At 43.0% G+C, this 15,128-nt stretch overlaps 1 protein-coding gene across 10 annotated transcripts in view; it reads right to left on the bottom strand.

The window, feature by feature from the left end:
* Positions 1–15,128, bottom strand: part of znf536 (zinc finger protein 536) — a 191,812-nt gene that overhangs the window by 60,899 nt on the left and 115,785 nt on the right. For 7 of the 10 annotated variants that reach the window (XM_071380774.1, XM_071380773.1, XM_071380776.1 and 4 more), the window contains one exon: positions 7,087–7,254. The exons of 1 other annotated variant lie outside the window; for it this stretch is intronic. In XM_071380774.1, the coding sequence (XP_071236875.1) occupies positions 7,087–7,254 (168 nt within the window). The remainder of the gene's footprint in view (positions 1–7,086; positions 7,255–15,128) is intronic. 2 more of the 10 variants (XM_071380779.1, XM_071380781.1) reach the window with 1 other exon arrangement.

The following is a 15,128-nucleotide window of genomic DNA, read 5'->3' as shown; positions in this document are numbered from 1 at the left end:
ACAGTGAAAACCAACACAATGATCTCAGTGTTAACCAACATTCAACAGAATTCTGCATTCAGCAAACAGCTCCTCAGCTCCATTCGGGGATTGGCATGTGAATACGGGTCGATCCAGCTCCGCCAAGTGAGCCATCACTCATGTCGACGCAATAAAAACCATTTCACCATATGGTGCTTTCAGTCCACTACAAGAGATAATATTTTCAACTGACAACACAACTGTCTCGATGTTATCTCTGTTTGCATGGTGGTTGTTGGTGGGTCTCTCTCTCTTGGCCTTGTTCGCTGACAGGCCTCTGCCTTGGCGATGAGACAGTGATTTCTCGGACGTTCTCTATTTGCAGTTTATCATAAATCACCATTCACAGAGGAGAAGCGCTCCATTTCTTCCCAGCTGAATGGCTCTACGGCTATTTGGAGCAAATAGTGGAAGACACAGTCCCTTCATATGAAACTAAAACAGACTTTAACTGACACAAATGAGCAAGAATGTACATATGGAAAACATGTGTCTGTATATCATGGTAGTAGCATAGTGGTAGTAGCACCATTTGACTTACAGTGCAGGTACAGCATCTCTACGTAAATACACTGTGTATATAAATATTCATAAATATTTTTGAATGGTAAAATTGAATGGTAAAACGCAATTTGTCCAGAAAAGTGGATCTCCTTTGCCTTTGAAGAGATAAGTTACAACCAGTATCTTAACATTAAAAACGTCCTGTTAGCAATTACAATATATTTTAAACCAAAGCCAGATTTGGAATCAAAAAACAACAAGCAGAAATGCTAAGCTTGGCTTTTAGACATAGTAATGCCCCTGGCATGCATTTCTCTTGGATAAGTTACAGCTACACTTGAAGTCGGCGGTTTACATACACCTTAGCCAAATACATTTAAACTCCGTTTTTCACAATTCCTTACATTTAATCCGAGTAAAAAATCTCTGTTTTAGGTCAGTTAGGATCACCACTTTATTTTAAGAATGTGAAATGTCAGAATAATAGGAGAGTGAATGATTTATTTCAGCTTTTATTTCTTTCATCACATTCCCAGTGGGTCAGAAATGTACATACACTCAATTAGTATTTGGTAGCATTGCCTTTAAATTGTTTAACTTGGGTAAAACGTTTCAGGTAGCCTTCCACAAGCTTCCCACAATAAGTTGGGTGATTTTTGGCCCATTCCTCCTTACAGAGCTGGTGTAACTGAGTCAGGTTTGTAGGCCTCCTTGCTCGCACAGGCTTTTTCAGTTCTGCCCACAAATGTTCTATAGGACTGAGGTCAGGGCTTTGTGATGGCCACTCCAATACCTTGACTTTGTTGTCCTTAAACTTTGGAAGTATGCTTGGGGTCATTGTCCATTTGGAAGACCCATTTGCGACCAAGCTTTAACTTCCTGACTGATGTCTTGAGATGTTGCTTCAATATAGTCACATAATTTTCCTACCTCATGATGCCATCTATTTTGTGAGTGCACCAGTTCCTCCTGCAGCAAAGCACCCCCCTTTTCCTCCAAACATAACGATGATCATTATGGCAAAACAGTTCTATTTTTGTTTCATCAGACCAGAGGGCATTTCTCCAAAAAGTACGATCTTTGTCACCATGTTCAGTTGCAAACCGTAGTCTGGCTTTTTATGGCGGTTTTGGAGCAGTGGCTTCTTCCTTGCTGAGCGACCTTTCAGGTTATGTCGATATAGGACTTGTTTACTGTGGATATAGATACTTTTGTACCTGTTTGCTCCAGCATCTTCACAAGGTCCTTTGCTGTTGTTCTGGGATTGATTTGCACTTTTCGCACCATAGTACGTTTATCTCTAAGAGACAGAACGCATCTCCTTCCTGAGCGGTATGGCGGCTGCGTGGTCCCATGTTGTTTATACTTGCATACTATTGTTTGTACAGATGAACATGGTACCTTCAGGAGTTTGGAAATTGCTCCCAAGGATGAACCAGACTTGTGGGGGTCTACAATTTTTTTCTGAGGTCTTGGCTGATTTCTTTAGATTTTCCCATGATGTCAAGCAGAGGCACTGAGTTTGAAGGTAGGCCTCGAATACATCCACAGGTACACCTCCAATTGACTCAAATGATGTCAATTAGCCTATCAGAAGCGTCTAAAGTCATGACATAATTTTCTGTAATTTTCCAAGCTGTTTAAAGGCACAGTCAACTTAGTGTATGTAACTTCTGACCCACTGGAATTGTGATACAGTGAATTATAAGTGAAATAATATGTCTGTAAGCAATTGTTGGAAAAATTACTTGTGTCATGCACAAAGTAGATGTCCTAAACGACTTGCCAAAACTATAGTTTGTTAACAAGAAATTTGTGGAGTGGTTGAAAAACAAGTTTTAATGACTCTAACCTAAGTGTATGTAAACTTACGACTTCAACTGTAAATGTGTTAAGAGCAAGGGGGGTTGGAAAAAGTCAAGAATATAGGGATGTTTGTCAAGTACTGTGTGTGTATATATAGCTATACCATGTTTAGATTATACACATGGAAACCATTTTTTACCGGAAAAAAATGTTGCATTGTTACGCAAGACTGAATTGAATGATTTAATTCTCGCAGTAGTAAATCATGGATATAATTAGCAAATGGAATACTGCTCAAGTAATTTATCATTATTTGGAGGGCACCATTCCAGAAAAAGACTGTAGGATCTGCAGACCTACTGCACAGTTCTCAAATAAAGGGCCACAAATACAAACTCAATACAATATTGATACCGGAGAGAGAGAAAGAAAATTAGAGAGGGAAAGGGAGATAGAGAGAGAGACTACCGTGTTCTTTTCTTTTACACAAGAGCGATTTTGAAGCATATTTAAAATAAACCATGCGAGATGAGCTTTTAACCCAATAAGTGCTTATCCTCTAAGCAGGATAACAAGGGCTTGGGCTGATTTAATAAGGAAACGTCCCTGATGCAAATGATCATTCTCAATTCCTTTAACTGGACAAAATGATATTCTAGTCCCAAAATTAGAGTGAAATTTGAGTGATTAGTTTTTTTGCAAAAACAAATCAAAAATGGTAAGGCTGTTAATGATGAAAATGGTTATCAACACCACCATTCCAAATATTAAAAAACATAAGACGACATATGCTTAATCTTGGGCTTCAGACAGTTGAATATAACCAGTGACGTACAGTAACGGTACAGTAAACAAATAGGTGGGTAAACTCTGATCACTGATCGTGGTGAATAAAGTCACGCTTCCTAGACTTTCAATGCATTTTTCCACAAAAAGTGGGTAAACTGTTAGGCAAAAAAAATAAAGTGGGTGAACTGTGTTCACTTGCATTTAATATTATAATAATATAATATATGCCATTTAGCAGATGCTTTTACCCTCCACAACACCACTGAGTATAACTGAACATATGATACCTATCTAAACAAACCTTGAAGAGTAATCAATGTACACATGGCTGGGAAATGTATACCGTAAATGTGTGGTGTGGTGTGTGTGTGTGTGTGTGTGTGTGTGTGTGTGTGTGTGTGTGTGTGTGTGTGTGTGTGTGTGTGTGTGTGTGTGTGTGTGTGTGTGTGTGTGTTCTTTGTGGACCATTTGGACTCGCTAAGACATCTGCTCAATCATACGTCAGGGGCATGTGTGACATCTGGGGAATATACTGTATCCTGCCTTGCAACATTACACACAATTTACTGCTAAAGGTCATTATGTACCCGTTAATCCACTTTTAATTGATATCAGTGCAAACAGCACAACCTCTGTGAAACACAACAGATCTCCATGGCACAAAAGAAAGGAATTATAATTTGTCCTTGTTTAGAAATATACATTTCTCTCCCCCCCAAAAAATGTAATATGTAATAAAGAAGACATATTAACACAATCAAGGGGAAAAAATGAAATACAAATTCATAAAATATGGTGGCAACTATTTCCCGATCACCTGCCAACAGTACGATAAGAAAAGTCGATTTTCATGAGAACTAATATAACGTTTAAATGTATCAATGGATTCATCCTCCCAGTGCTGGGACATAGCGTTTTTTTGCTCTACTTCTTTAAGCAGTTCCTTGACTCCAACATATTTCCTCTGGATTTGGATGCTTCGTCACAGCTCCATAGTAACCACTCAGAATAAACACCCAGAGCCACTACAGAGGGGCAATTACAACAGTTAATAGATATGACGTACTTTAAGATACATTTCCATATGGCTTTACGTAACGTTGAAAGGCGATTTCCACTGGAAGAAGTGCTGTTATTCAAATCTTATCTGGGCAGAACTGGGAAACCCTTCGGGAAAGGAACCGGTCCAAAAGCCTAACCTTTCAGTCAATGTTAAATAGCATTTAATAAGGCTGTTGGTCAGCAACAAACATCAACATATGTTTTACTATACAGTAGTGTTGTTACATGCAAAGAGGTAGTAGTTTGGAAAAGGGTAGGGAATGTTGGTATTAAACCTGTTCATGAACGAGAAATTGAAATAACAGGGGCGAGAGAGGGAGGGAGGCAGAGAGATGGAGAGGGTGAGAAAGAAATGGAGAGAGGGAGAGAAGGAGAGAGAGGGAGAGAAATGGAGAGCAAGATCATGGGTCCCCATTGATTCATTCTGATTGGTTAGGTTAAGGTTATGTGACATGGGCAAGGCCTGGCTCTTTCTCTGTCCCCGTTTAAAGGTGAGTGGAAACTCTACTGGTTATTTCCCCTAAAGTTATGCGCAGCCATTGTCAAGAGCAAAGACCTTTTTATTTTTTACACACAGCTGCTTACTGCTAAATACTGCCTTGTCCAGAAGGGGACAATCTGTGTCTCTAATTGCTGTCACTGAAGCCTAGATTCATTATGTGACTTTCCCATTAAAATGTGAGCATTAATTTGTATAATGAAATATCACCCACTGCAGTGTTCATTAACTGTGGCCCCACACTGTATTCTGCACAATGTTAGCTACCTAGAAACTGTGGTTAATTTCACTAATGGATATTTTCCCACTCACTGTTCAAGAGGAAATTAATACTGTAACATTAGCTCTTTAACTTTTAGAGAAATTTAAATTCACTTCATTCCTTTCAACAAAATGTTAGCGAGTCATTAATCTAACATTGTGTTGCACAAGGCGAGCACCTCTCAGTAAGCAATGCCATTGTGCTGTTCAGACTGAATTAGGATGAAGGGCGCATTATGTCATCTCCGAGTTCCACTGTTTTGCCATCAAGGAGGAATCTTCCCAGGATGTAAAAGTCATCACCCTGATGTAATCATCATCATTTCAACCTGAAGTCAATCTGATAACGTACGAGTGATTTAAAGGGCAACATCTTGTAGACACATCAGACGGTTTCTGTGCACGAAGTGACCATGTTGAGTTGTGCTTACGCAGGGCCTGGCCTGCTGCACCGTGTAAGTTTAACGGAGGGCCTGGGTTGAGGCCTCTGTTTCCTATCTGCTGAAATATGGCCCTTCTGGGGACCCTTACTGTACCACTGAAAACAGGCATAACTCAGCCCCCCTCTGTTAGGTAACAGATTTCCATGTCCCACCCCCCTCTCTTGGCGGTGAGGTATTCAGAGGTCTGCAGAATCAGGGTTGAGGCTCCTCCTCTCTTGGCGGTGAGGTATTCAGAGGTCTGCAGAATCAGGGTTGAGGCTCCTCCTCTCTTGGCGGTGAGGTATTCAGAGGTCTGCAGAATCAGGGTTGAGGCTCCTCCTCTCTTGGCGGTGAGGTATTCAGAGGTCTGCAGAATCAGGGTTGAGGCTCCTCCTCTCTTGGCGGTGAGGTATTCAGAGGTCTGCAGAATCAGGGTTGAGCCTCCTCTCGATGACCTGGATGTGCTATTTTACACAAAGATCCTAATTATGGTAGTGCACAAGTGCTCCTGTGCTACGCCGAGCTACGAGCTACGCCGGCTCCTTAATTCCCCTCCAGACCAGAGGTATGTGGTCCTTATTAAAGGGAAGGGGGGAGGCACAGTTTGGGTGGTCTCCCTTCTCTCTTTTTAAGTGCATGGCGAAAAAAAGGGGGAAAAAAGCAAGCATTGATTTCCTCAGCTGCAAGAGATTTCCATTTTAAGTTCTGAAAGCTTGCGTCATGCCTTTACTGGCACTTAAGGATTACATTTTTTTTGGAGGGGGGGGGACTGTAAAATGGTGTCTTCAGATACAGAGGTCAGGACATCAGGCGCTCTATCCGAGAGCATTCACAGCTACGTGTAGAATAAGAACAGAGGCTGATAAGAAATGTAGTCCTAAAAACTCAGAGATCGCCATGAGTATACGTGATGTACTTTGTCATTCCCAGGCCTAATCTGAGAAAGAGAGAAAGCAATGCAGACTGAAGAGGTATTGTAGCATGGTGTAGTAGACTGTCACTGTACACTCAAGCTCTCCCCTCAGCCAAGTAATTAGAGCACGGCTCTGAAGAAATGCTAAACACTCGTTTCTAGGGTCATGCTCTTTTGTGTCTGATATGGGCTGACTCATAACTTTATGCCACGGATTTTCACAGGCGGTCCAGTACAGTACTCGAAGCTACATTCCAAGCAGTACTCCAAAGCTACAAGGTACGCAAAAACACACACAATACAGAAACATAGTGTAGAAACACGCTGTAACGTATAGCACATAGCATGTCAGATTAGCCTGTTTGGACAATACGCAGAGCCGACGTCCTTGATCTAAGGTGACCTTAGAATGGCCCGGATATTTACTGGGACATGTCTACCTTGCAGTGTAGTGTAGTGGGGTACAGTATAACAGTCTGCTCTGGCTCTGGTCAGTCGACACAGTATCCACCTCATTACTCTCAATGGGACCACCTCCACCTCCCAGCAGCTAACACGGAAGGTTATCCAGGTAGAGATATATTTTGACACCTACATATGGATAAGATTAGACCAGTAGCTAAAGCAAACCACTGAATGCCATTGTCCCATTGATTACAGCACATTTCCAGGAAACAGCTGTGTGCTTCGAATAACTTTTCCCGCCAATGGTATTGAACATGGCCAAATGGTGTTGACTCGAGTTGTAGGCAGAGAGCGGTGGCAGAAGGGGAAACCGGTGATAGCAGTAATATCCAAGAGGAACTCACTCCACTGACCTGTGTGTATCCTCAGGTGGACCTTGAGGTGATGAGAGGTGCGGAAGGTCTTCCCACAGTAGGGGCAGTCCTTGATGGCCGAGCCCAAGCTCCTGTCCCTGTGCTGGGATGGGGCCTGCTGAACACTCCCCGCTGTCTTCCCCAGGTCATCCCCGACATCTGGAGCAACAAGAGAGACACACACAGACAGACACACACGGTGGTGAGTGTCACCTCAAACCGTCACCATGTCAGAAAACACACTTTTCTTTGCTTTGTCCTCCTTCCCCATTCAAATCTGCTAACACCACACAAAGTAAAACACATCAATGGGTTCACGTTTTGCCGCTATCCCCCCCCCCCCCCCCCCTCCCCCTCCCCACCCGTTTCAAGCTGACAGAACGCTGACAGTTCATAAGCTTTCAGGCTCCTTTAGAAACACCGGGCCGACCCCCTCCACACTCTCCCGCTCCCGTCGTAATGTTTTATCCCCGCTATCATCATCTTCTGGTAGCATATGGCGGATTGTGTTGAAATGAACAATACAAAAAAAGAAAGGGCTCTGTCAGCATTGGGCTAACGCGTCTCCGCAGCGCCCCGAGTTTGACAGGTAGCGTCGCTTCTGTCAGAGATACGAGAGGGTGATAAGAGTGACCTCACCCCGCTTGAACTGCCACTAATACCGCACAGACGTGTGGAGACCAACAACCGCTCTCCACATAATCACCCGAATCTCAGGAGGTCCTGAAATAGATTTGAAAAGAGCTGACGGCGGCACAATCGTGAGGTGAGGACGTTGTCTCGTACGTTGATGTGGGTCATGACCTCATTACATGACCAGCTAACTGTATAGACGGTTTCTCGAGAAGTCCTTGTAAGCTCTGATGTGCTGTGAAAGCTACACTCTAGTCGAGCAGAATGGCCAACGAGGTGGAGTGAATCTCCAGAGCCCAATACCAACATGATAACCTTGTTTAACCACATACCCTGTTCCCACCGTGGGTACTCAGGAAGAAGTACCCGTTCACAGTAAGATAAAGTGTTCTGTTCATGCCCCCCCCCCCCCACATCTGCTGCTTACGTTGCAAGCCAGTCAGTCCATGACCCACACCAAAGCCCACATAAGGTTCTAGTCCGGCACGTGACATGGTATGCGCGTGGGGAGGGTGAGCGTCTGAATAGAGCTGCCCACTTAGGCAACCATGCCACACAATCAAAAGCATTTCTTCCAGTAGCCTAATCTTTTCCTCTTTAGGAGTCAAATAAAGTTTAAAGAAAAGAAAGGCTGAAGACAGCAAGTCCTCCACTGATCACATGACTCTACACCCACACTGCCTATAGTACAGTGTACTATTGCAATTATGTGGATGTGACCCCCCCAAGCCAACAGGCATACAGTATTGAACAGTTTACATATCCTGTAATAACCATAGCCCCGTTCACACTGTACACCCAGTTCTGATCTGCATGTGACCTGCATGTGACAAAAATGTGCATTAATTATAATCCACATAATAGTTCACATTTCCTGTTGCTGCAGGATTATTTTCTTGCTGTAGGAAACTGGCTCAAATTAAGGGCTCAGAAACAACAATGGCCGAGAGTATTTAGCACCTCAGAGCATAATTTGCGCACCGATTTTACATGTAGAATCTACAGCTGCCGGTCCCTAAAGCACAACGCACAGACGATCGTCAGAGGAACGCTAGATTCACATTTGGCGCGATGTAGGATCTCAAGGCTCGAACACATCTGTACACATACTGTAGTGTAACTAAATTCTCCACAAACACATTTATACCACTTGACATTGCCCCTCTTGGCAAAGTTTCCTCCTCTCACGTAGCAAACACAGCTCCACCTGTCCACCCCAGATGGAGTTGAATTGGAAGTTGAATTAAACCCCTAAAAACACAGCTTATGGCCAGCCTCAACCTCTGGCCCTCTGTGTGGCATGGTTAATAGTGATCCTGTTCCAGGAAGAGGATGCACTCCAGCATTTAACAGTCCTTCAATAATGAATGTTCCAATCGCTATGTACTCGCACGCAAACAAATACTCAAGCACACACAATCACACACCAAAACTTCAATGTATCTGTTCATGTAGTGTATGGACGAGAGAGAGATAGAGATAGAGATAGAGAGAGAGAGAGAGAGAGAGAGTCCCAGGCGATAGGCGTCCAGCGTGGTTGTCCTTAATCAGCTGACTGATCCCAAGCTTTTAATAGGGCTGTTCCAATTACTGTAAAAGTCATCCTGCGCCGTATAACCACAAATATTGACAGTTTATTGCGCAACACATTTATGACATTTGAAGGTCACCTCATACATTTACACATGGTCTTCCAGAGGAGCGAGTCTGGGACAGAGAGATTCTCGATAACTCGCCCCCTATAACTATTCTCCATGTATTGATTTTCCATTGCTTTGCTCCTTTTTATGCAAAGGAAAAATCTGCAAGAGAAACAACAATAAAATGATTGTCACAAGCAAGCCATCGGCTTCATATATAACCCTGTTAAATCTTGCAACCATAACTCTCAATGCTATCTCTCAGAGACGGCTACAGTGCACACACTGTTAGTGTACTGTTAGGCCACAGCTAGTGTTATACATGTTTAGTGCTTTAAGTTGGCTTAGTTCAAGTTAATATTACCCAGAGGGGAGCGAAAAGCCTTACAGGGATATGGTCAGATGCTTTCACTGTTGTCATTTCTTAGTGATCAATGTCATTTCTACAATTACTATTGATTTAACAAGCACGTTAAGCTAATAAATAAAATGACACAATTGAATGAAACATCCTTAATACTACTGTACGTACCTTACTACACACAGCAAACTGCAATGTTGTAGCTTGTTATTTTCCTTAGCTAATCTAATCTGCATTATCAATAAATACGTTGTTCTCTTTTCCGCCAAGCACTGCTTTTCCAGTTATATACAAACTGACACATCCAGGCTCTGTTGCAGTGGAATAATATCACACACATGCATATATAATTCAGGCTTTCTGATTTGAGGCCAGCTCTGATTTTATTGGGCTCATCCAAACGTAATGGAACATAACAGAACAAAGGGCTGAGATCAGATTGGAGCAGAGTTGTACAGGCCATCTGGGAGGAGGATGAGTATCAGTCATTCTGGCTGCTGTCTGCTGCACTACAGCTCTGACACCATGAGCTCTGCTAGTGACACAATAAAAAATCTCCTCAACCAACCAAGGGGAAATGCCACAGGAGCCCACCGACACATACAACACTCGTACCTGTTTGGGTGTGTGTGTGTGTGTGTGTGTGTGTGTGTGTGTGTGTGTGTGTGTGTGTGTGTGTGTGTGTGTGTGTGTGTGTGTGTGTGTGTGTGTGTGTGTGTGTGTGTGTGTGTGTGTGTGTGTGTGTGTGTGTGTGTGTGTGTGTGTGTGTGTGTGCGTGCGTGTATGCGTGTCTGTCCTCTGAGACAGCCCCTCCAGACAGACCACACCCTGTTCCCATTAATGGAGAAGACAACAACAACAAAGAAATAACTGAGGGGAAAAGGCCTCTTCCTTAATGGTGCTCTTTCAATCACACTTCCAGGCTAAATTGTTCTGTGGTTTTGATTACAGTGATATCACTTTCACAAAAAAAAAAAAAGATCCAATTGTGTCATAAAAACACAAGATGTCTCCCTCTCTCTCCATTATTCTAATGCATCACGTGTTCTGTCAAAGCCAGTGCCCTCTCCCTCTATGTAACTACTGTCATGCCGAGAAAAAAATGGTAAGGAAACGTGTGGATTTCAAAAAAAAAAGAGAGAGCAAGTAAAATGTGATGACATCATTTGAAAGGCATTAGGCTTTTCAAAATGCGCCCCGGGGGAGTTGATTTCCTTACGCCGGAGCAACACAACACCATCCGGCTGATGCTCTGTTCTCTTTTTTTATTTGGACGGGTGCCATCTTTGTGAACGGCTGGTTCATGCGAGTTAATCAATTTGAGGTTTAGTTACACTGCTGAGGCTAGCATTCTAGCCACTGCTAGAAAGTAATCTGAACTCGCAGAATTTATTAACCAAACACCAATTATCATTAAACACCACTGCATTATCCCTGCTTTTACTACCTGACAAGGACTACTTAATGAAATTTTAGATTAAAGTTATTTAGTGTGTGATTTATGGGCACAAAACTCCTAACGCAGACCACTATGCAGATGCTAGTGAAAGCACTTTTTTACACCAGGGACCCAGAACCCTCTAAGGTATCACAGCAACCAGCTTCAGACCAGGAAATACACTCAAGCATCTGAAAGACCACATGCACATGAGATGAACCCACTAACACTTGGGCAGAGGGTGCTATCAGTGACCTGTGTAACAAAATGAAATAAAACACAATGAATAAGACATTCAGAAAGTGTTTACCCCGTGATGTTTGTGAGATGAAACAGCCGCAAAATGTGCTACATATAAGGCACGCGGGTAAACAGGGGCACCAGATGTTCTTTGATGTTAATAATGGCATTTATTATTAATATTAATTAGACCGAAATCAGCAATACATTTGGGCCATTTCCAAGTCAATTAAGCAAAATGGCATTCGGGAGATGTTGAAACGACATTTTAAGGCAGGTGTTCAGCAGTCCCCTTATAAAACATTTTCACAGCTACTGAAAAACAACTATTTTAGGCTGATTTTGTCTTTGTCGGCAGCCGGGTACTTGTTTTCTTGCTCCAAGCAGCGCCATGATTGAACCCTTCATTTATATATTAACAGAAATCGTTCTGTTTTATTTCCATTGTCAATATAACATAAATAGCAGTGATCTGATTAGTATATTAATGATGAGGCTGTGCCTTGGCAGTGAGTTGCTTATGTGCATACATACACTGTATATGAGCCAGCAAAGTCCACACAGATTGACGAGAGAGATTAAACCAGAGATGAAATCATGATTATGATAATAACAATTTGTGAAAACACCGCGGATTAAATCTACTGTTGACAAAATTATTTTAACAGCTTAATTCTAGGGTACGGTACACAAGGCCAAATAGACACTTCAACACCAAATGCTGTTCTCAGTCTGGTCTCTCCTCACAGACCAGCAGTGTACTAGTACCAGTACCCGCGTCAACAGTAAATACCAGTCTGAAATTGTTTTAATTACAGAGCACATGGTAGTGCAACCCAGTGGGGGATGCGTTGTCTATATAATCCCGGACCCTATGTGTAAAGGGAAAATAATGTCATTTTAAAGCTCCATCCTGTGTAATCTGGACCTTGAAAGGGAAGCCCCACCTCCAGCTAGGTCTGATTTGGCAGAGTCTTTTTTTTTTAAGCTCCACGAGGCTGAGCCATACAATGGTACATTAACAATCTGTGCATTCATTTATCAGGGAGCTGGGTTTTGGACTCTGTGTTTATGGCGCACTGTACTTATCATCGCTGAAAATGAATGAACATGCCATGCCTCCCCTTGCAACAAACATGCACCTGTGCCGCAGAGATACTAATCACAAACATTTATATTTATTAGTACTGGTCTCAGTAAAATTGGTGTTAGAAAAAAAGAGGAGGAAAGATGGTCCTTTTTCTGCCTGCTGAAGGCAGAGGAGACATTTCTAAATTGTATTGTAGCACACATTTATTCGCTTATTTGTTCGGCTTTTTTTTTTTGATTGATGAAGAGGTAGGGGAAATTATGTTAAATCAATTTTCTGTTTAATTTACATATTTTATGGATTATTCCTCTGAATGAAACTGGAGTCAGAACTCCCTGATGCCAAATACCATACCTGTACAGCCTTATTGAACTACAACACATCAAATCATGTGGCGCTCCATAAGGAATCATTCATCTCATTAATAAACTATAGGACTGGCCCACACAAGAGATTCAATAGAATACATTATCAGACATATACTGTACACTAAACCTCTTTATATCAAAAATGTTTCATATCATGGTATCATTTTGGAGGATGGCTAAGATACTGTTTAGGATGCATTCGACAGTGGACGTCCCCTCTGCTCCCCCCCCCCCCCCCCCCGCCTCCTCCTCTACCAGTGACAGAAGGTGCATCTCTCCCTCTGTAAAGGCTATGCCTCTGCCGAGCTAGGGGAACAGGCTTGGTGCCATAAGTTTCTCCCTGGCACGGGCCCATCTTTGTTTTCTCTTCTCAAGTCTGTTTCAGGCATCAAAGAGCATTGAAAAAACACCCAGACACAGCTAAAGAAGCATTGAGGTCTCACTAACGTTATCATTCTGCAGGATGATCACAGCTCCAGGGAGCGATAGCAGGACAGAGGGTTGGAGTGGGACGGAGACGTCCACCCGGACGCTGCTGTCTGTCCGTTTGCATGAGGGGAGCAAGGGAGGACGGGGGCATTTGACTGGGCTGAAGGGACTTACTGAGGTGGGCGTCTTTTAGGACACAAAGGCCAGAAGGAGGGTTGGGGGAAGGGTATTAATCAGGGTAAATATTCATCATGCACACTGTTTGGCAGGAAGTGAGTAGTTATCATTAGTGAAGGCTGAGTAGGTGTTGCTTTCTATGGATCCAGACTGGAGGAGGATGAACAGGAGGAGTGGAGGGGGGGCGATAAGGTGAGTGAGGAAGAGAGGCCAGGAGATAAGAGAGCATATCCAGTACTGATGAACTGATAACTCATGTGTCCCTGTATAAAGGAAACATAGCATGTACTACGAGAACGGCTATCCTACAATCATGGTAAACAAAACCACTTGGTAATACAACACGTGTTCCAGGAAGACAACATATACCGTCTTTACAGTCCACTGTGTCAACGCTGCATGCATGCACTGTACCTTTAAAGAGGAAAAAAATCATTGTCTGCTATCATTGATTTCCTATTCATTTTCCAACACACCAAATCAACAACAAGCACAATGGGCAATCATAAACTGGAGTTACAGATCCACATTCAAGGCTCTCTACCACCAGGTACAGTATATATATATATATATATATACAGTGGGGAGAACAAGTATTTGATACACTGCCGATTTTGCAGGTTTTCCTACTTACAAAGCATGTAGAGGTCTGTCATTTTTATCATAGGTACACTTCAACTGTGAGAGACGGAATCTAAAACAAAAATCCAGAAAATCACATTGTATGATTTTTAAGTAATTAATTTGCATTTTATTGCATGACATAAGTATTTGATCACCTACCAACCAGTAAGAATTCCGGCTCTCACAGACCTGTTAGTTTTTCTTTAAGAAGCCCTCCTGTTCTCCACTCATTACCTGTATTAACTGCACCTGTTTGAACTCGTTACCTGTATAAAAGACACCTGTCCACACACTCAATCAAACAGACTCCAACCTCTCCACAATGGCCAAGACCAGAGAGCTGTGTAAGGACATCAGGGATAAATTGTAGACCTGTACAAGGCTGGGATGGGCTACAGGACAATAGGCAAGCAGCTTGGTGAGAAGGCAACAACTGTTGGCACAATTATTAGAAAATGGAAGAAGTTCAAGATGACGGTCAATCACCCTCGGTCTGGGGCTCCATGCAAGATCTCACCTCGTGGGGCATCAATGATCATGAGGAATGTGAGGGATCATCCCAGAACTACACGGCAGGACCTGGTCAATGACCTGAAGAGAGCTGGGACCACAGTCTCAAAGAAAACCATTAGTAACACACTACGCCGTCATGGATTAAAATCCTGCAGCGCACGCAAGGTCCCCCTGCTCAAGCCAGCGCATGTCCAGGCCCGTCTGAAGTTTGCCAATGACCATCTGGATGATCCAGAGGAGGAATGGGAGAAGGTCATGTGGTCTGATGAGACAAAAATAGAGCTTTTTGGTCTAAACTCCACTCGCCGTGTTTGGAGGAAGAAGAAGGATGAGTACAACCCCATGAACACCATCCCAACCGTGAAGCATGGAGGTGGAAACATCATTCTTTGGGGATGCTTTTCTGCAAAGGGGACAGGACGACTGCACCGTATTGAGGGGAGGATGGATGGGGCCATGTATCGCGAGATCTTGACCAACAACCTCCTTCCCTCAGTAAGAGCATTGAAGATGGGTCGTG

This window comes from Salvelinus alpinus, chromosome 33 (genome assembly GCF_045679555.1).
Source record: "Salvelinus alpinus chromosome 33, SLU_Salpinus.1, whole genome shotgun sequence".
In the NCBI taxonomy this organism is placed as follows: Eukaryota; Metazoa; Chordata; class Actinopteri; order Salmoniformes; family Salmonidae; genus Salvelinus; species Salvelinus alpinus.
Note: the sequence above shows the minus strand (reverse complement) of the source record. Positions and strands in the feature narration are given on the sequence as shown.